At 43.1% G+C, this 20,885-nt stretch overlaps 1 protein-coding gene across 5 annotated transcripts in view; it reads right to left on the bottom strand.

The window, feature by feature from the left end:
- The window catches only part of LOC306936152 (BAR/IMD domain-containing adapter protein 2-like), an 85,219-nt gene that overhangs the window by 28,604 nt on the left and 35,730 nt on the right, over positions 1–20,885 (bottom strand). For all 5 annotated transcript variants that reach the window (XM_079519625.1, XM_079519623.1, XM_079519624.1 and 2 more), the window contains exons 4-6: positions 14,682–14,743; positions 12,814–12,885; positions 4,939–5,076 (exon numbers count right to left, since the gene is read on the bottom strand). In XM_079519625.1, the coding sequence (XP_079375751.1) occupies positions 4,939–5,076; positions 12,814–12,885; positions 14,682–14,743 (272 nt within the window). The remainder of the gene's footprint in view (positions 1–4,938; positions 5,077–12,813; positions 12,886–14,681; positions 14,744–20,885) is intronic.

Here is a 20,885-nt window from a genome sequence, read left to right as displayed (position 1 = left end):
CGAAAATTACGAATATAGGAGTTTTCTCTGTCCCTTAATGGTATTTTCGTCCAGCATCACCCGCTATCTTTTTGTCCGACACCGGTATTTGCGCCTAGGTGTGGTCATGGGCGTGTTGGCATGCTTTCCCCTAAATTGCTATTTTGGTCACATACATTTGGGAAAGCGGCATTTAAAAGCACCCGTAAGCCGTACCAAATTAGTTTGGTAAAGAGCGGCCACCGCGCGCTTCAATGGAGATGTCCAGGCACAGACTAGTCAGGCTGCCTCATCTCTCCAATATTCATATTGCATCTCTTTGCGAGTGCCTGCCGGCTGCCACTTCCTTGTGTTTATACAATTGTATAGTCAAAGAAGTTATTTGTGCCAGCCTGCCAGCCATTGTGCGGCTTTAGCCGCGTGCGCGATTCCATTTGCTCTTCAGTTCATCACCAGCGCAGCAAATGGTTTAATCCAACTTGCCGTAGAGACGATCTACACGCATGATCTATATACCAAATGAAAGCCCTAATTTCGTAGTTTACATAGAACTTTGAAAAATGGGCTAGATTTGAGCGAGTTGTGACTCAATGAAAAGACGAGTGTTCTTGGCTCTTTGCGTGTGGAAAAAAAAGAACGACACGGGGGGCGGGGGATGCAGCACAAGTGAGGCAGCAACGGGCTGAGGCTATGAAGCAATATAGCACTAACGGGCAACGCATAAGCGATATATTAAAGGCAATGGGACGTGGACTGGTGTTTGGTCTAATTGTGTAACGCCACCTATGCATAATATAACGGGTAACGGAGGTGTTTAAGGGATTTAGACAGGTAACCAAAATACCAACTTTAGTGGGGGAACACCCTTTCCCCACTCCTAAATCCCCAAATAGTGGCTTTAGGAAGATGAGACAAAAGTGGAGCCCTTAGTGTCATGCACCAGAACATACAGTAGCTGACCTGCAAGCTCACAACGTGTGCGACAAGTATTTTTTCACTTTAGGCTTACGGTTAAAAATGCAAACATGAATTAAAAATGACATTCATAAAATCACTGTCATAAAATGTTGATGCTAGCAGTTCAACTAAATTCTAATTTGCACTGCAATTCAAGCAGTGTAATTACTGGTCTTTGGAATTTTTGTTGTAGCCATCTACTGGAAAAATGGTACCAACAATTTTAGAGACATTAAAGCAAAAAGAAAGGCTACATTTTCTTTCACCCTGAACACTGAGAAGGCATGCCTAGTGCCTAGTGTACCTCACACCTAGTGTAACTCACACTGTGCCTAGTGTACCTCACACCTAGTGTAACTCACACTGTGCCTAGTGTACCTCACACCTAGTGTAACTCACACTGTGCGCACATTAGGTAAACTACCTACTTTTAATTAGCCTTAGTTTTCCAAACTATAGAGCGCCGAAGTCCTGACATCACTCGCTCATCCCCTGGTTCACGGAAGTAATTTCTCTATGGAGAATAACATTGGCTCATCTTGATATCGTTTCATATGAGGTCCAAAAATATATTGTCAGGGAGGTGTCTGTTTATCGTTTACGACAGTCAGTCACTAATATTTGATACAGTCTGTTTCTAGCAAAAATGTCCCCCTATGGGGATTACAATGCAAATAAAAAGTACATGAACCTGTGGACTTGCGCCCTCTACCGATATTGACGTCAGACTTCGGTGCTCTATTTTCTCCTGAAAACACTTTTGCTATTGGATCAACTTTGTCCAGTCAGTGTGACGTAACCGGCGGCTTGCAAAACTTTCTAAGTAGCGTTCCCCGAATCACTGCATTTGTTTATGTGTGCTCAAGATCTGGTCGGATACGCATTGCAGCTCATACCGAGCCTCTGCTATTTACAATTCCCACTCAGGTCACATGTTGTGTCCACCCCCATCCTTGCCGCTTTGTGCACTCTGCAATCTGCTATCCGTTTCATGAAGAGTGAGCTCATTATTTTCAGTGAGATTCTAAACCGTTCACTTTCCAATAGTTGCCCACATGCGCAGATTGTCCCATTGAAGCTGCCCATATTGGGCCTTCTGCAGAGCTCATCTCTTTTAATTGATTAGTTTCTCATTTTGCCATTTCTGGATTACATTGTCACTCTGCAGAATGCTGGAGATGAAACAAATGGTAATGCTTGTACGTTTATGTGCTGTATCGTTTGAACAAGGCTTTTCAAGCAGCCTTTCCAAACAATGGGCTCTCTAACTCTTGCCTTGTATATTTTTGTGTTTGGCAAGGATGTGCTTTGGCAGCGGCAACACAAACATAGACATGCAGTATAATTACAGAATAGATGGCCGATTTGAGAGACATGGAGCAGTTTCAGATTACTCCATCATAGACATACTGGACTGGTGAGTACTTGTTAGAAGACACTTGTCCAGGGCCAGGCCAATCACACCTAGGAAGTGGAACGTTTCAATTATTGTATATTTTCCTGTACAGAAGCCATTTTAGCCATTTGTCCTACAAAAAAACGTATTAACCACATGATAAACCATAGTGTGGGCGGGGCATGTCATACTATTCTGGGAATGTCATAATAGGTGATCCACAATAGAGCGTCGCAGTCCCGCCCCCTACCAGGGCCCAGTCCCGCCCCCTACCAGTCCCGCCCCCTACCAGGGCCCAGGAAATGATTCTGTTAATTTTCCTCATAGACATTTCAAAAAGTATTTATTTAAAGACCTTTTAAGCCTCGTACAAAGCCAACTCTTGTCGTGTCAAATCATGACAACAAACACAATTTTTCGGGCCAAATAAATAATTAGAAAGAAGAAAAAATAACACTTTTTTTGTTGTTTTTCTTCTTTGTAATTATTTGTTTGGTCCAAAATATTGTGTTTGTTGTCATGATTTGTCACAACTCGAGTTGGCTTTGTACGACGCTTATAAGGTCTTTAAATAAATACGTTTTGAAATGTCTATGGGAAAAATGCATTGGGAAATATTTCCTGGGCCTGGCGTCGTCATGAAAGGGGAAGGGACTTGGGATCACCTATTATCTTGTGATCTTGTGGATCACCTATTATGACACCTAGCGCTACGCTCTATAGGTGTCATAATAGGTGATCCACAAGATCCACAATGTTGCGTTGCAATGTGATGTTGTTGTGAGCCTGTAGATCAGCTATTTTCAGGGCCAAGCATAGACCCCTGTATAGGTGATATGTGGTTGAGAGTTAAAATGCAAACAATAGAACTTAACCGGGCGCCAGCAGACTTTCCACCTTGGAGGAAAGCCTGGTATTGGTTCTAAACTGAGCCGTGTGATCTGGTTTACAAGAGGGTCCACCATGTTCAAAACGTTCTAAACTGAGCCGTGTGATCTGGTTTACAAGAGGGTCCACCATGTTCAAAACGTTCTAAACTGAGCCGTGTGATCTGGTTTACAAGAGGGTCCACCATGTTCAAAACGTTCTAAACTGAGCTGTGTGATCTGGTTTACAAGAGGGTCCACCATGTTCAAAACGTTCTAAACTGAGCCGTGTGATCTGGTTTACAAGAGGGTCCACCATGTTCAAAACGTTCTAAACTGAGTCGTGTGATCTGGTTTACAAGAGGGTCCACCATGTTCAAAACGTTCTAAACTGAGCCGTGTGATCTGGTTTACAAGAGGGTCCACCATGTTCAAAACGTTCTAAACTGAGCCGTGTGATCTGGTTTACAAGAGGGTCCACCATGTTCAAAACGTTCTAAACTGAGCCGTGTGATCTGGTTTAGAAACTAAATAAAAACTAAAAACTGTGGTTCCGGTTGGCATCACATTGTTTTTGTTCCCCAAATAATATGAATCAATTCTCGGTAGTCGCTCTACGAGTGAGAATAAAAGATGAACATACCAAACAACTATTATACCAAAACAAAGGAAACTAGAAAAGTCGCAATTTTTGAAAAATTGCAAGTGTGGTTGCCGCAATCGCTTATATAGGTCCCTCCCACAAATGTTGTTAGCCAATTACAATGTCACATCACACCTGTGATCATGTGTAAGTAATTTGGAGGGGATTTATCCCCCCAAAAATATTTTTTATGCAACAAACGGTTACATGTTTTGCTTTTGCGGTGCCCCCTATGGATGAAAATTGCTTTTGGCTCTGGGTTGATTAAACCACCCGAAACATGTGATTCAAAATTGGGATGGATTAGACATTCCATTCGTGATTTGCGGCATTCTTTGTAAAATAGGCCCCTCCTACTTTGGTTGGACGATTATGGCCGAACGGTACGAACTATCATAATTCTGCCTGTGGTATTTTAAATCGGATAGAGATCATTTGTACCAATTTGTGTGAGATTTGGACAAAATCTGTAGGTGGAAGAGCAAAAAGTGTGTTTTGAAGAAAATTCAAATTTGGTGGAAATTCTTTCCTGGTGGAAATAGGCGTGGCCTGTATGGGGAGATGCGTCATGACCCAAGGAATCCATGGAAAAATAAAGTTTGATTTTACGACTTACGGTTCAAGAGTTATAGGGAAAAACGTAACGTGGGCTGTTATAGCGCCACCATGAGGCAGACTGATGTCATTTTCTATTCATTTTCATAATTATTATGAACCTCCCCCCAAGTCTTGTAAATATAATATGTCTTCGATCTTCCCATTATAAGTCTATGGAGAACTAATTAATTCATATCAATTAAACTATACAACAGATCTCTTAGCAAAATATACAAGCACACGATTCCCGATGAAGCCGGTCGATTTGACATATGGCTCAAGTGCGTGCGGCAAAAACTGTGGGAGGAGTAGTGCGTCAAAGTATCGCTCATTTACAATAACAATAGTCTGGTTGCCCTGTTAGGGCAACCACACCAACTATTGTACCAATTCAAACCAATTTTAAACTAGAGGAATCGTCTTGGAGGTTCCGGATCAGAAACCTGAAAATGGTATTGATCCCAGGCTATAGACTGAACGGCCCTCCTACAGTGACCCACCTGCATCTCTTTCTCTCCATACTTGGAGGGGTTCTTGCTTCCCTGGCTCTTCCTGCGCAGCTTCTTCAGCTCACCCTGGCACTTCTCCAGACTCTCCCCTTTGCTCTTGTGTTCCACCTGGTACTTCTTCAGAGCAGCCTGCGGGGGACGACAGAAAGTACATGAGCACGTGGCAAGATCTCCCACAGAACCAAAGGGTGGGTGTGTGTGTGTGTGTGTGTGTGTGTGTGTGTGTGTGTGTGTAGTTGTGGGAGATGTGGTCACAGGAGATATTGCAGGTCTGGCCTGCATTGTGAATGAAGATAATGATAGGGATAATAATGGTGAGGTTGAGCTGGATTTGACATGTTACACAAAACTACTTGGGTGGGCTCGTTCCTTCCAATCGCAGACAATTATGTTAAGCGGTTTAACGTTTTACATTTAACTTCCATCCACTGTCGAGTAAATTATCGAGCCGTAAACGGTTTGCTAAATGATTACCCTCACAAGGACAGAGGGACATGCATACAGCAAGACATTTAAAATGTCTAGGTTAAACCATGCCATACTGTATGCAGACAAGCCATGGTGGAGAATAGTCATTCAGTTGTCTATCTGCTATTTAGACCTTGTGAAAAGCTAAGAGTTTCGTTTACAGGGTCATGAAACAGTAACAGAACAACCGATATCCTTAACACCAAGCGCAAATGAGCTGCCGTGTTCCCTTTAATTAGACACAAGAGCCTGTCGACAGTTCTGTCAGACCGCATGTTCACTGTTCACGGCCCTCAATCAGAAAGCTAAATTAGACGCCACAGCCACATTAATGAGTGATTAATTGTGGTCACGACCTGTCTGGCCCTCAGATGAACTTGGTACACTGGTTGAATGTGACCTTTGTCTGTAAACGGTGATGTATGAGCAATGCCCCTCTTCACTGGTAACTTGCCATTTTGGCAACTCAGCGTTTCCCCCCCATCTGTGAATGATTGAGATGAGTTGGAACACCATGGTTAAGTCATTGTTTCAGGTCAGGAGATAAAAAGCATGAGAATTTGGAGATTGATTGATTTATAGAGAGAGAGAGAGAGACAGACAGACAGACAGACAGACAGACAGACAGACAGACAGACAGACAGACAGACAGACAGACAGACAGACAGACAGACAGAGAGAGAGACACGTACGTACACCATTGACTATGGTCGTCCCTTGTGTCTTCAGAGACTGAATTACACAATGCATATGAATAATTCACGAAGCAAAATGCCTGCCATTATTGCTGATACAATTGTTTTGAAATTGTATTAAACGCAATAGATGTTAATACCATGGGATCAGACGGAGGGGGAAATAAATCCATGTAACAGTTGACACTTGTCAGAAACTAATGTTTGGGTAAGAAGATGCCTGTTCAACAGAATAATTGGCTGATGGATTAAAGAAGGGATCAACCCTTTCCTGATCTCAGATCAAGGTTGGCAGAAAATGTGCCAAATCTGGCAGCAATAGGCATCCTATGACCTTGCTTTTGTAACATTTCCCAGAACATGGTCTGCTGCACCTGGGGGAAGCAAATAACAAGAAGAGAAGGCTGTTATCTGTGAACATTGTAGGGCTATGAAAACAAAAACAATGTGGATGATGAAAGTATAGCAATAACAGACAATTCTGCATAAACCTCTAACTTAAATCACTTATATACCATTTTACTACTAGTCATGGCTAAATTAAGGGTGATTTATATTTACTTGCACACTGATATAATGCACTGGTCCACTGGAAATAGCCTATCTACAGGTCTCCACCAGGTCAGGAACGTTTGTTGTGGGAACTTGTGGCCGTGCATTATTTGGTATTGAGTGATCATAGAAGTAGCAGTTAATAGCCAATAGACAATGACTTACAGTAGATGGTACTTGTAGTGTATTGTAGCTAGAGGATTTATTATGACAGGATCACAAAGAAAAACAGTAGGCTACAAGGACGCTGTATTCATAGCATTTTGTTCAAAACCGGCCACACCTCCAAGTTCCAACAACCACGATAGAATAGTAAAAATGCAAGGCAATGTTTTTTCCTTAGCCTCTAGGGAGTGTCCATACAACGTTTTACACAGATCGGTGCACTTATAGGTAAAAACACAAATCTGCCTGTTCTAGCTCTACCATGAGGCCGATTTGAAAAATTTCAAGAGGCATTTCTTCCTCGGCCTAGTAGGAATGTGCGTGTACGCTGTGATCATGATTTCAGGCATTTTGTTCAAAACGGAGCACTCCAAGCAAACCTTGGAAGCCAATCCGGGCCAATCAGGATGGAGTATGAAAAGTCTGAAAGACCTAGTTTCGTTTAATGACTATAGAGATACTGTGTAACGATTTGCGTGGTTTCACTTGGAGAGGGTGAAGGAACCGGGGCTGGTAAAGACTGCATACTCGCTATAGTGCCAGTGCAGGTGAAACTTTGCAACGGAGGAAGAAGTGCATCCAGCTACACCTTCCTGGACCCAGGTAGTACCGAAACATTCTGTACAGAGAAGCTCATGAGGCAGCTTAATGCTAAAGGACAGAGAACTGAAGTTCTTCTGCAGACCATGGGAACAACGAAAACTGTCAAGAGCTTTGAGCTGACTGGTCTAGAAGTAAGCAACATGGAAGGTGATACATACTTGCCATTGCACAAGTTGTACACCCAAGACAGGATACCTGTCACAAAAATAAATATACTCCCCCAGACGTATCTTGACAAATGGCCTTATCTGCAGGAGATCAAGGTCAGAGAAATTGATGCTGACGTGGAGCTTCTTATTGGAGTGAATACTCCAAAAGCCATGGAGCCATGGAAAATCATCAATAGTCAGGAGAACGGTCCCTATGCAGTAGAAACATTGCTAGGTTGGGTGGCGAATGGACCAATCCATGCTTCCACTGCTGTGGATGAGAAACGTTGCATGGTCTTGGAGAATCGGATCTCAATCGTTCACATTGAGAAAGAACTATATGCACATGACTATGGCTATGTCACAGGGAAGGTACCACCAGATCTACAAAAGGAAAACGGCAAACTGTCATACATGGTGTCTACCATAAACGCAAGAAACGCAAGAAAAATAGCAATATGAGCCAGAAGTCACAACAAACACTCTGGAACTTGGAAAGAGACAAGTCACAACAAGGGAAAGTCATTGAAGGATCAGATGCTTCTGTCAACACATGCAATCAACCTTTCAGTGGAGGACTTGGAAAATGCTGAAAACGCACAAAATGCCACGAGCAAAGACAGCATTTCAAGGAGGAAATCACTGGAGAGAGGAAAACAGTGCAGTAAAGGAAGCTCCCTTTACAAGCTGGACGCTATTATTGACAATGGGGTCCAATCATACCCCCCGAACTGTTTTGAAATGAGAACCAACATACAATGAGGAGATGGAGGCAGGTACAATACCTCGCCGACCTATTTTGGAAATGTTGGACCAAGGAAATGGAATCAAATCAGGAGAGATTTCATCCCTGGAGATCTCGTTGTCATTCTTGATGACAACGCACCGAGGAACTCATGACCCCTGGGACGAGTCGTCAAGACCCTTCCAGGACCAAAAGGACTTGTTCGTAGCGTCTTGGTAAAAACCAAGACCAACGTCATTCAACGACCTGTCACCAAGCTCTGTCTGCTCTTGGAGGCAGCTGACTGAGCCTACTAAGCCCCTTCTGGCCAAGTGCACCTCTGACTAGTGGATATGGACCTTATTAGACTAGACTTGTCTGATTTGGTGTGTGGTTCCACATATTGCCATCAATGAAGCAACACTGACGCAAAATAATTATAATCCTCATGGCCTGTGGACATGCATCAATCTAGATTTAATGAAATGGTAATACTTGAAACGTTAAAGCGGGTCATGATTTGGAATTGTAGCAGCTGAAATCAATAATATATCAGTATTCCGAAAGGAAGTGAAGGTTGCCCATGTATGGTCTATGACGTCAGTCATCTACAACACCTATATAAGTGCTGACCCACACAGTAGCATTGAATTCCTTCAAGTCACTCATTTAAGGTATTCAGAACTGCGTTGTTTTACAGGGTGAAACCTATAAACTGCTGTGCGAAATGCTTCGTTGGACGGTGCACCTAAAAGAGCTTCCAGAGATCCCGTATGATGCTGCTGTAGCAGTGGACGACAAAGTGTACTGCTTTAGAGACGACTTTATCAAGTCCAAGCGTTGGACTGAAGTGCATGTCTTCAACACAATTTCTTTATGCTGGATCAAGTTGCCTCCAGAGACACCTAGAAGAGGACAACGCCCCCTTCACCCCATGACCAGCAGCCGCACAGCTGTGCTGATCGACCCTTTCATCTACATCTGGGGGGGAATGACTGACCACCCGTACAAGTACAGCACGGACAAGTACAAGTACAGCACGGAGCTAAATGCGTTTAATGTTGACGACCACAGAATGCTCACACCCAAGGTTTCTGGGACTGTTCCAGAGGGAAGGATGCACCACTCAGCCTGTGTTGTTGGGACATTCATGTTTATCCATGGAGGAAAGACGTGGAATACAAACACTAGAGGAATGGCGGTGGATAGAAACACTAATGACATCTACAAGTTGGACACCACCACAATGGTCTGGGCTTTAATTAACGCCAGAGGAACTCCTCCACCTCCTATAATATTACACTCTGCCACCATCATCGGGACAAAGATGTTTGTATTTGAGGGCTCTAAAAACGACTACAACCTCGCTGTGTTTGACACAGAGAGTAACCACTGGCTTAAAACACCTTCTACACAGCTTGTTCCAGAAGGACGCCTATGTCATTCAGCCTTTTCCTACAATGGAGAGCTGTACATATTTGGTGGCAGGTATTGGGACCATTTGGGTCAGGTCCATGACTTAAATGATCTGTGGAAATGCAATCCAGCGACCTTCACCTGGAAGAAGGTTGAGTCCAAAGGGAATGTTCCATGTTTAAGCACTTCTCAGATGCTTTTCAGGTGCACAGTATGGTGTTGCATGGTGGGAGATCGCATCATCCTTTTTGGAGGACATCGATCAAGCTTCACAGTCAATGATGACCTCTACATCTTAGACTTGAGTCCTAGTCTGAAGACCTTATGCAAGCTGGTAGTTATTCAGTACGGTCTGGATGAGTCTGAACTTCCACACAACATCAGGTGGGAGCTTGCAGCTAATAAACACAAAAGAGTAAAAGAAAAAAGAAAAAAAGACTACTAAAAAAGAAAGGGGCAGCCATCAACAAGTTGTGTCCACAGATTGTAAGACACATGGACGAAGAGAGCCATGTGGTTTCTACAGACACATTTTGAAGCGGTTTCAGCATACGCCTTTCAAGCGGAAGGTTGTGGGGTCGATGTCAGCAAGGGCATGCAGTCGCTAATAACATAAATTGATGTACGATAACAAGAGCGCCCCTCATTTCACACAGGTGTGTCAATGGCATTTAATGTTTTGATGTTTAATTTACGTCAGTCATATTCAGCGGAATTATCAGCTCTTATCATCATGCATCATCTCATACTGGCCATTGACCAATCAGAATGCCTGTGATTGGTTAGCTGATTTGCTCGTTTACATATGAGTACCACAGACGAAAAACAGTCTAAGTCCAAATTTCAGACTGACCCCTCCACGAAAAGGCCTCGTTGTCCTGAACCCTTATCTATCATTTATATATTATGGATCAATAGTGTGGACTTAGACTGTTATTCGTCTGTGGTACTCAATGACGTAACTAGTCTGAGGACCACCAGGGGCCCAAATGGACCCTTGATGGATCAATAACTCTGAGAGTGTACAAATGGAACCAAATGGTTCCAGCAGGTTCACCAGAGCACACAGTTGTTACAGACCAACCAAAAACAACTGGTGAAGAGTCAAACACTTTCATATCATACCAGGTCTGGTAGACAAAGTAAAGCACCTTTATGATATATTGACTTAATGAGTTGAATATGAGTGCATTGCTTAAATCGTGATTCATGAACTGATACTCTGCACTTAACACAATCAGAGCTCTGGGGTGCCGGAACAACATGGCCGCTTTTACTCTGAAAGCCATGACCCGGAAACAATCCACTAAAAAAAGTTTACTTATTCCTTGTTCCAGATGGCATTTTTGGTCAAAACAAGGTTTATTCCACGGCCGGGAGGCGGCGCTGTGAGGGCTTCCATTAGACTCGGTTGGCTGTTTGATATACAGGAAGAGACCACGCATCGTCCAACTTCCTAACATAAAATCAAGACCGGAAGTCTGGAAATGTGGCTTTTCAAAATAAGAGCTGAACAGGGAAAAATGCTGGCATGAATTATATCACAATTTATCAATAAATGAGTGTTTTAAGAATCTGAGATCCAATGGCTCAGTCAATGTAGTTATTTAGTCAAATAAAATACACTTTTATTTTAAAGATTTTCCAAAAAGTTGACACGTTGTGATTTTTTAGATCTGCTATTTTTACTACTTTTGTGTGACTCTACTATATGGCATTAATTTATTGCAGAAAAACAAACTAACATTAGAAGTTCAAATAAGGAAATACGGTTTCTGCCTGTCAGCAATGATATGGTTTCACTTTCACTAGATTTTTTAAATGATTTCTTTCCTAAATTAACAAAATTTGCAGATCTACAAGGCAAGCTCACACCTTTTCGACGTGTTGTTGGTAATTTATAGATTGACTAATGCTACTTTGTGTGGCACTGTAATATGATGAAGTAGGGCATTGAGAAAAAACAAAGTTGAAATATGGAGATGCATAGTTTCATATGTATATGTGTTTGGACAAAATCTGGAGGTGTCCTGTAAAAAAAAGTGTTTTGCAAAAATAGGTCTATAACCAAATTTGAAAATGTTGGGGCAGAGGTTCTGCTGTGCCATCCAGGAGTGTGTGTGTGCACAGTTTGGCTGCGATCAAGCCAACGGTGCCGGAGATTAGCTGACCACAGACGGAAGGACACACGGACGGACGGACGGATGGACAGGGTGGAAAACATACTCTCTCCCCATGCCTTAGGCCTGGTGGAGAAAAAACCAAACGGCCCCCAATGTGATCTTTTCAAGCATACACAACTACAGTAAGATGGCACCATCCCACCCCCAAACCAATGCACCGCAGTGCTGCTCCACACTGCAGCCTGCAGCCCACTCATTCTAAAGATATCACACACCAGCCTGGTCGCCAGAAGAAAATGTTGGCATTGTGCGTTTCTGCAAACCAGGGATACGTTGAGTCTCAATGTTTCTGAACCAAAAATACGTTTCATATGAACATTTCTAGATACTTGTGTTGACGATGACAAAATGCGGATTATGTCGACACAATGCATGTCCACGTGGAAACTATCCTCAACCCAATACCTGACCCCAACACAAACCCATAACCCTACAACACCAAAAGAATCAAGAGGATTTGAATTGTCACTCACTTATACAGGTACAGTACAAGCAGTGAAATGTCGGTGTGGTGATGTTCCACAAGACTCTTTTGGTCCCTACATGCACATTAATACATGCACACACACACTCCAAAAAAGGTTGTGTTGTAATCATCCAGCCTTTAATGGTGGCGCCGAGATGAAAAAACAAATCACAGCCCACTCTGCAGAGATGCCATATCAAAGCTTTTCTTCTCACAGAGACATCCCTTAATTGCCTCAGAGAGTCAGACTCGATTGCGTAACATCAAGTGTTTAGAATGCAGGTCCACATCCATTACCATCCTATGCGACGCCACACTATACAGATTTCTCATAAATACAACGACATGCTCATTGCGAGTTATTGGTTGCGGGCTGTCCCGAGGGCCTTTGCGTGTGGGTGAGGCACCCAGTGGCTGTAAACAGGCAATTACTGTAGATACTCACAGTCAGATAACGTGCATCCAGCTCCACCTTCTTCTCCAGTTCAGACAGCAGTTCGTTGTGAAAGGACTTCAGCTGGTGAGGGGAAAGTGGCACAGTAAGTAGTTTGGTACTGTATAGATGGATAGAGGGATAGATTGGCCTTTACTGATCCCGAGGGAACTCCAGGTGTCATAGCGGCAACGCAGTAGTAGGTATGAAACACAGATACGGGTCAGAGTAGAGAGATAGTAATAGTAAGGCAACACTAATTGAAGATAATATAAGTCTGGCCTGGCCATGTGAACATGCAATGAGTAGGTTAATAGATATAATAAATATAGGCATAAGTATATGTACAATCTATCACCAGTACTATTAGTGGATATAGTGGAGATATGCCATGCAGACTATCATACAGTGCTTACAGTACGCAATAATACACAATTATGACACAATTTTAGCATTCCTTTCGTCAAGTCCACATTTGCAAGTGGGATTAAGGGGCCCCCCCACACTGCAAGATTTCTGACCTGACTATGCTGTGTATAGACTGATGGGGCCCATTTGGGATAGAGTTTGGTGTAGGCTGGCTTGTCAGTTTTAGGTTCATTGCCATGAAAGATTCGATGATAATATGATGAATAGATTTGACAAAGTTTTAATTTTATCGTTTCGGTTTTACATATTTTTCATTCACTTCTCCCCAATTTAGTCATTATGTCAATTCCCCCATGTAACGTACATGGCCCCTGTCACTGTCAACCCCACTACTTGCCCTTTAGGCAGCTGTAGACACAATCATGTTTCCTCCTGTATACAGTACATGGAGGGTCACCAGCTGCTTCTTTTGACCCGACAGTGAGGAGTGTCACTAGATTTGACAAAAGTTGTTATGATTCATTTTCTCCCTGTAAGAAAACAAGGCTGGTTGACGGTACATCGCTTCTGACAGCTGCCGGCCGTTGCTAAGTTACGGGCATAATCTAATGGTAAATAAGGCAGAGTGATACTGTTATCAGGAGATATTGCTACTCATTAGAATGCCAATTCTACCGTTATGTGTCCAGAATATTTTCACATAATCAGAGCTATGTTGTGCCAACATATAGCTTGAGCCACACATGTGTCTCCTTGTGTACTAAAGCACAGGTTCCCAAACAGTGGGTCGGGACCCGTTTGAAGGTCGCAGACACATTTTCATGGGTACCTTTATTTTTTGTTTCCTACATTCTGTTTTTAATTATTATAATTTCAAAGCATTTTTTTTAAATCCCAAAAAAGCTAAATTTGAAAACAAATTCAATGTTTTTTTTGGTAATTTAATGAAGAAATTAAAGAAAAATAGTAATTAGAAAACAAAACAAAGAGTTACAATAACACTGTGGATTTTACAGTGTAGATTGGGGTCCCATTACACACTGTCAGAGTTACAGACCAGTAAGGGTCCATTGGGTCCATTGCGGACCCAACGATGAGGACCAGTGTTTTAGCTCAAGACCCAAAAGAGAAATAATTTGCCCGGGCCCTAAACTAGTGACAATAGCAGATTTACAAGCTCACACAACAACTTGCTTCGTGCCGCAAAGAGAGTTTGCAGATCTGCAATTTTCACTTCTTAAACATTTGTTTTCTATTTTATTTTATTATCATTTAATTAATGAAATACATTTTCAAAAATATTTGAATTTGTTTTCAACTCATGGAAATAAATGTGTGACCTTTTGTCAAAATCGTTCGAAAATCCTGTACAATAATAATTATTAATGTAAATATTTCGCGACCCACGAAAATGGATCTGCAACCCACAAATGAACCAGTGGGAACCAGTGTACTAGAGTGCAACATTCTGTGTGTCATGTGGTATAGCTGTAGATGCTGGGAATACCTACCATCTCCTCTAGCTGCACTTGGATCTGTCTGTGTACTTCAGCCATCTGGAACAACACGTCCCCTACACACAGACACACACCAACAGAGAGGGAGGAAAGACACGATCAGTGAACCAATGTAAGCAGAGAGAGAGAGAGAGAGAGAGAGAGAGAGAGAGAGAGAGAGAGAGAGAGAGAGAAAGAAAGAAAGAAAGAAAGAAAGAAAGAAAGAGAGAGAGAAAGAAAGAGAGAGAGAGAGAGAGAGAAATAAACTAAGACCCTAGCGTGCAGAGCCCATGCAGCAACACAAGACACACAAATATACAGGACAAATGTGAGTTAACTGTGTCAATGAAGAAAATGATGACACTTTATTCTTGGAACATCAAGAAGCACAGACAGAGCCATAACAAGAAAGGTATTTAACGCAAAAATAAAAACACAAAGTGAAGAGAAATAATTTCTCAACAGTCCAGGTTATAGAATTATGACTCTTCAAGGGTTATGTCGGCACTGATGCCCTGCTGAGATCAGCTGTGGTGAATTCTGTGATTTGTTCTTAGATCAAGCAATGTTGTTTACGGAAAACAAAAATCAATGAAATCGCAAGGTCTCCAAGACAAAAAGGAGAAGGGGGAGTGGCAGGGGGGTAGTCATGCAGCTTGTGGAAGGGCGTCATTGTTATACCTACATGCTGGTTCTTCTGAATATGCAGTGCATTGTAAAGAAAAGGAACAAACACCTAGATTGAGCGAAGGACACATACAGTACACAGACACCTGGTGAAGGACACATACAGTACACAGACACCTGGTGAAGGACACATACAGTACACAGACACCTGGTGAAGGACACATACAGTACACAGACACCTGGTGAAGGACACATACAGTACACAGACACCTGGTGAAGGACACATACAGTACACAGACACCTGGTGGAGGACACATACAGTACACAGACACCTGGTGAAGGACACATACAGTACACAGACACCTGGTGAAGGACACATACAGTACACAGACACCTGGTGGAGGACACATACAGTACACAGACACCTGGTGAAGGACACATACAGTACACAGACACCTGGTGAAGGACACATACAGTACACAGACACCTGGTGAAGGACACATACAGTACACAGACACCTGGTGAAGGACACATACAGTACACAGACACCTGGTGAAGGACACATACAGTACACAGACACCTGGTGAAGGACACATACAGTACACAGACACCTGGTGAAGGACACATACAGTACACAGACACCTGGTGGAGGACACATACAGTACACAGACACCTGGTGGAGGACACATACAGTACACAGACACCTGGTGAAGGACACATACAGTACACAGACACCTGGTGAAGGACACATACAGTACACAGACACCTGGTGAAGGACACATACAGTACACAGACACCTGGTGAAGGACACATACAGTACACAGACACCTGGTGGAGAGACGGACAGTACACAGACACCTGGTGGAGAGACGGACAGTAGGGTGAGAGACCTACAGAGACATGGGACACATACAGATTACCCTGATCAAAAGCCCAAAAGTCCGAAGCCCCTTAGCACATGTAATAGCACCATGGCTATGACTGCGAGTGCATTATTTGACTACATTAGTACCGTGATAGAATGTACAGGATTTATGGATTATTGGAGGATTAAGCCCCTCGTTTCTGAGGGGGTCCGCACCAGTACTCATTAGTTCAGACTGGATTGCTTAAGTTTAAAGCATGCTGTCATCAATCAAAATGAACAGGTAAATTGCTGAATAAAGAGGAAGACATGTTTTGGAACCTTTTGGAAGCATTGTTTAATGCATGTTAGGCTGTTGGCAGCTTTTGCATAAATCTCACAATAAGGGCAATAATAGAAAGCCATGAGGTTTCAATAGCAATTATTGCAATATGCTTTACGTTTGGTATTACACAATATAAATGGCATCCTATCTGGGTGCATTCTATGTGATCTAGAACTTGCCACAAATCGAATGTGTCATAAAAGATTAAGCTGCAAAACACACAAATGAATGGTCACAAATGGCATCTTGGCATCAATATCTATTCATTACACCTACACATACTGTATATGTTGTTGAAAACAAATACTCAGGCCTGCCCAATACTGCAAGGGACATTTATATTAAATATACTAATGTCATCGTACATCCACATTTTGCTATGCTTTCCTGTTATATTATATATATATATATATATATATATATAAAGCTTTAACTTTAGGCTAAATCTTATGATTTCAGTTTGTTCTCAGCACAAGGGGCTTTGGACTGGTCTCCATACAGAAAGTGTGTACAATGCAAGCTGCTACATACAGATGGCACAGAAGTGCTGAAGTGCACCAGCGCTGACAAAAAAAAGCAACAAGAGCAGCAAAGCAGCGTGGCCGTCCATCCCCTTGTGACAGACAGAAAATAAAATGTAAGTCATTATGCTTCATTTATTGTGTGTGTGACTGTGTGTGTGTGTGTGTGTGTGTGTGTGTGTGTGTGTGTGTGTTGTACGATGGCGTCGTACTACTGTCCCTGGACAAGAGATTGTTCTTTAAGTTTTAACCATTTCAAATCCAACAAACACATTTCGTCATATGCTTTGGACAAAGATCCCAGACCACCCATCCTCTTCTAGTTGTCAATGTCTCTTGTGGCAGGTCAATGATTCCACTAATTTAAGTGGTGTCTAATCAAATGTTAATATGGTGCAGTATTTCCATAACCACTTGTACTTGTCCCAACTAAAGCCATCAGCCGCAGTCCTCAATCGACACTCAACCTGACCCATCTGTTTACTGCCATCATTCACGACCCAAACAGTGCCTGCTCGGCACCGTCAAATCCTATGTGTTCATTTTTGTAACCTTTGCAACTTCTGTAACTCTGAAAGTGTGTAAAATATAAACAAATGAACCCGTTAACATTTGCACACTCAAGAGTTTAAATTAACACTGACGATTTGACCGTCTGTGTGATGACCTCAAGTAGTTGCCAAGGAGATGTTGTTTGTTGTCTTTGTGCAACCTGCCGATCTGGAGTCATTCAAGATGAGGCCAACGCATCCAGGCATGCTAAGCCGATTTACAGATCTACTCATCCCTGATTGCTGCTCCTGCAGGCTTAGATACTGTGGCATTCTGCTAACAGCTTGAACTGGCAGGATCAATTAACAGAATGAGCAGACATCACGCACACAAACGCACACAAACGCACGCACGCACGCGCAGTTCAGTACACACACGCAGTTCAGTACACACACACACACGCAGTTCAGCACACACACGCAGTTCAGCACACACACACACACACACACACACACACACACACACACACACACACACACACACACACACACACACACACACACACACACACACACACACACACACACACACACACACACACACACACACACACACACACACACACACACACACACACACACACAAGCTCATCTCTCTATACCCCCCCCTCACACACACAAATAATGGTCAACTGGGTTGAAACAAGTCAAAGTAGTATCGAAGATGATGAATGAGTAAATGAATGAATCTATGGCAGTCATCTGGTTTTTAATTACTGCAGGACACGAGATGCCAGTGAACAGGGGAGAAAGAAAAAAAAACTTCTGCAGCACTGCCAATACTTCTTTGCAAACAGTTGCCATAGCAACTTCAACGGCAAACACAACAACAACACAGAAAGCTGGACTGCAAACCTCAGCAGCTGGTGGTAACGGAAACGAATTCGATCAAGTATCGAGAGGCACCATGTGGAACATTTCACTGGATTGTGTAACATTCCCCCAATGTTTCTTTATGAGCCGACCTACACGGCGGGGTGGTGAGACTGTGCCAGGCAGACAGGTAGAGCAACCAGAGAGAGGCTCTGTTGAAGGAGGCGGGGTGGTGAGACTGTGCCAGGCAGACAGGTAGAGCAACACGGCCGGGTGGTGAGACTGTGCCAGGCAGACAGGTAGAGCAACACGGCGGGGTGGTGAGACTGTGCCAGGCAGACAGGTAGAGCAACCAGAGAGAGGCTCTGTTGAAGGATATCTCTGGATATCTACCAGAGAAATGCTAAACTGTTACTGCCTGTCGTACAGAAACCTCGTATCTCCATATTTCATCGTTTTATATTTTGTCGTAAATGATCTTTGGCCTACAAAGCCAAAGTGCAGTAACTACGGATTTCTTTCTGTTGTTGCCGATAATGGGTCCACTGGTCAGCTCAATGAGATATCGGCAAATAAGTGATATTACACTAATTGTATGTTCTTGAGGTAATTGTTTATCCCCCAAAATCACAAAGGCTAATTTGTCCTTTGGCATACACAAATAAGTCGGTGTGTCAAAAAACATAGTTACTACAACTTTGGCTTTGTAGGGCTATATACTGTAGATCGGCCATTTTTGCAATTTTAAATCATTTTTAAAATAATATAAAATAAATGTTTTGGACCAATGAGGTTGCCACCCAACAGTAACGAAACACATGACAGACTAGGTGTAGTCAGAGGCAGAGACACAGGACAGACTAGGTGTAGTCAGAGGCAGAGACACAGGACAGACTAGGTGTAGTCAGAGGCAGAGACACATGACAGACTAGGTGTAGTCAGAGGCAGAGACACATGTGGAGACGCAAGTGAACATAAAACAAACAAACAGTCACCCACAGGACAGACTAGGTGTATTTTGGTAGGTATTTTGCGTTGATTTTCATTCACTCCCTAATACATGAACTTATAAAGTTAGAACCATATCCAATACCTACTGTATAGGCTAAGCAAACACGAGTTTATCTAAATCAATAAATAAAAGGCGCACGCACACACACATTCACACCCACGCACGCACGCACGCACGCACGCACGCACGCACGCACGCACAAACCAGTAAATCCACCTTTGAATGCTCCGTCATTATTGTATCAATATTTCCAATCTCATCCTGAGCCCCACCCCGTCGGGCAGAGGGAGAACAATAGTGTTCTGTTTGGGCTGTACTGGGTGAGCTTAGGCTGATCTGCAGCACCTGCGGCTCTGTTACAAGAAGGCACACGCCTATTAGCCACAAACACTGAGTCAGGACAGGAAACACGGAAACGCAGCAACTTCAACTTCAGTCTGAAGTATGACATCAGCCCCTGCAGATGTATTCACTTCACTGCTTGTGTAACAATGGCAATGGATACACCCACACAGGTAGAGACAAACAACACCATGTTGGTTTGAGCACTTTGAAAAAACGAGAGAGAGAGACAAGCGAGACAAAGAAACAAGTGAGAGAGAGAGTGTGTGAGAGAGAGAGGGGGGGAGGGCGGGAGAGGAAGAGAGCGGGAAAGAGGCACAGAGAGATGGACAGGGAAAGTGGACGTGGATGGGGAGACACTGAATCATTGGTGAAGGTCAAACCGCATTCACTGTGGGTTGTCATGGAAGCAGGATAATGCCAGGGTCGTCGCTATGGGAGAGGTTGCAAAGCGAGGGGCAACGGTTGAAAAGTGCTGTGTGGCGTTACGAAACACAGTTTAAAGACCTCTTCCCTCACAATCAGTCACCATTACATCAACAGACCTGCTCGGAAGTGGATAGAGAAGTTGGCACTACAACTCTGTGTGTTTGCGCACGTGCTGTGTGTGTGTGTGTGTGTGTGTGCGTGTGCATCCCCCCCTACCTGGCAGTCCTTTCCTCTATATATATTCACTAGGGAAAAAGGCTTAAGTACAGATAATGGTGTGGTAGAGATGCAGATATTAGCTGAGAGCCTGGGAGGCTGGATGCACTTACGGCAAGCAACACCAAATAACAGAGTTAATCTTTTATGAGAAGTAATCTCTGTCCCCTCTCTCTCACACATCCTCAAACGTACAGTACAGCGACGTTAATGTAAAGCTGCATATCTGTAACTTATCATCAAGTCCTACACACGATTCAAACACCAGTCTCCTGCATGACACAGCAGAGAGACCACAAGAGGCAATCCCTGCTTGACCAACGGGGATATGGTGCACATGAGCTTCATGCAGTACAGGGGATGCCACAAAGGTCTCGGAGGCAATAACGTTTTTATTTGAAATAAAAATGTATTAACTTCCTGTTAATTTGACCATTTTGATTTAGGGTAGGGTTATCTGTTATCCTATCCAGTTAATAGGAAGGAGACCCTTTCAGGTCAATTTGGATACAATAAAG

The sequence above is a fragment of the Electrona antarctica genome, assembly GCF_951216825.1.
Source record: "Electrona antarctica genome assembly, chromosome: 14".
NCBI lineage: Eukaryota > Metazoa > Chordata > Actinopteri > Myctophiformes > Myctophidae > Electrona > Electrona antarctica.
The sequence above is the reverse complement of the archived record's forward strand: the minus strand, read 5'-3'. Positions and strand labels throughout refer to the sequence as shown.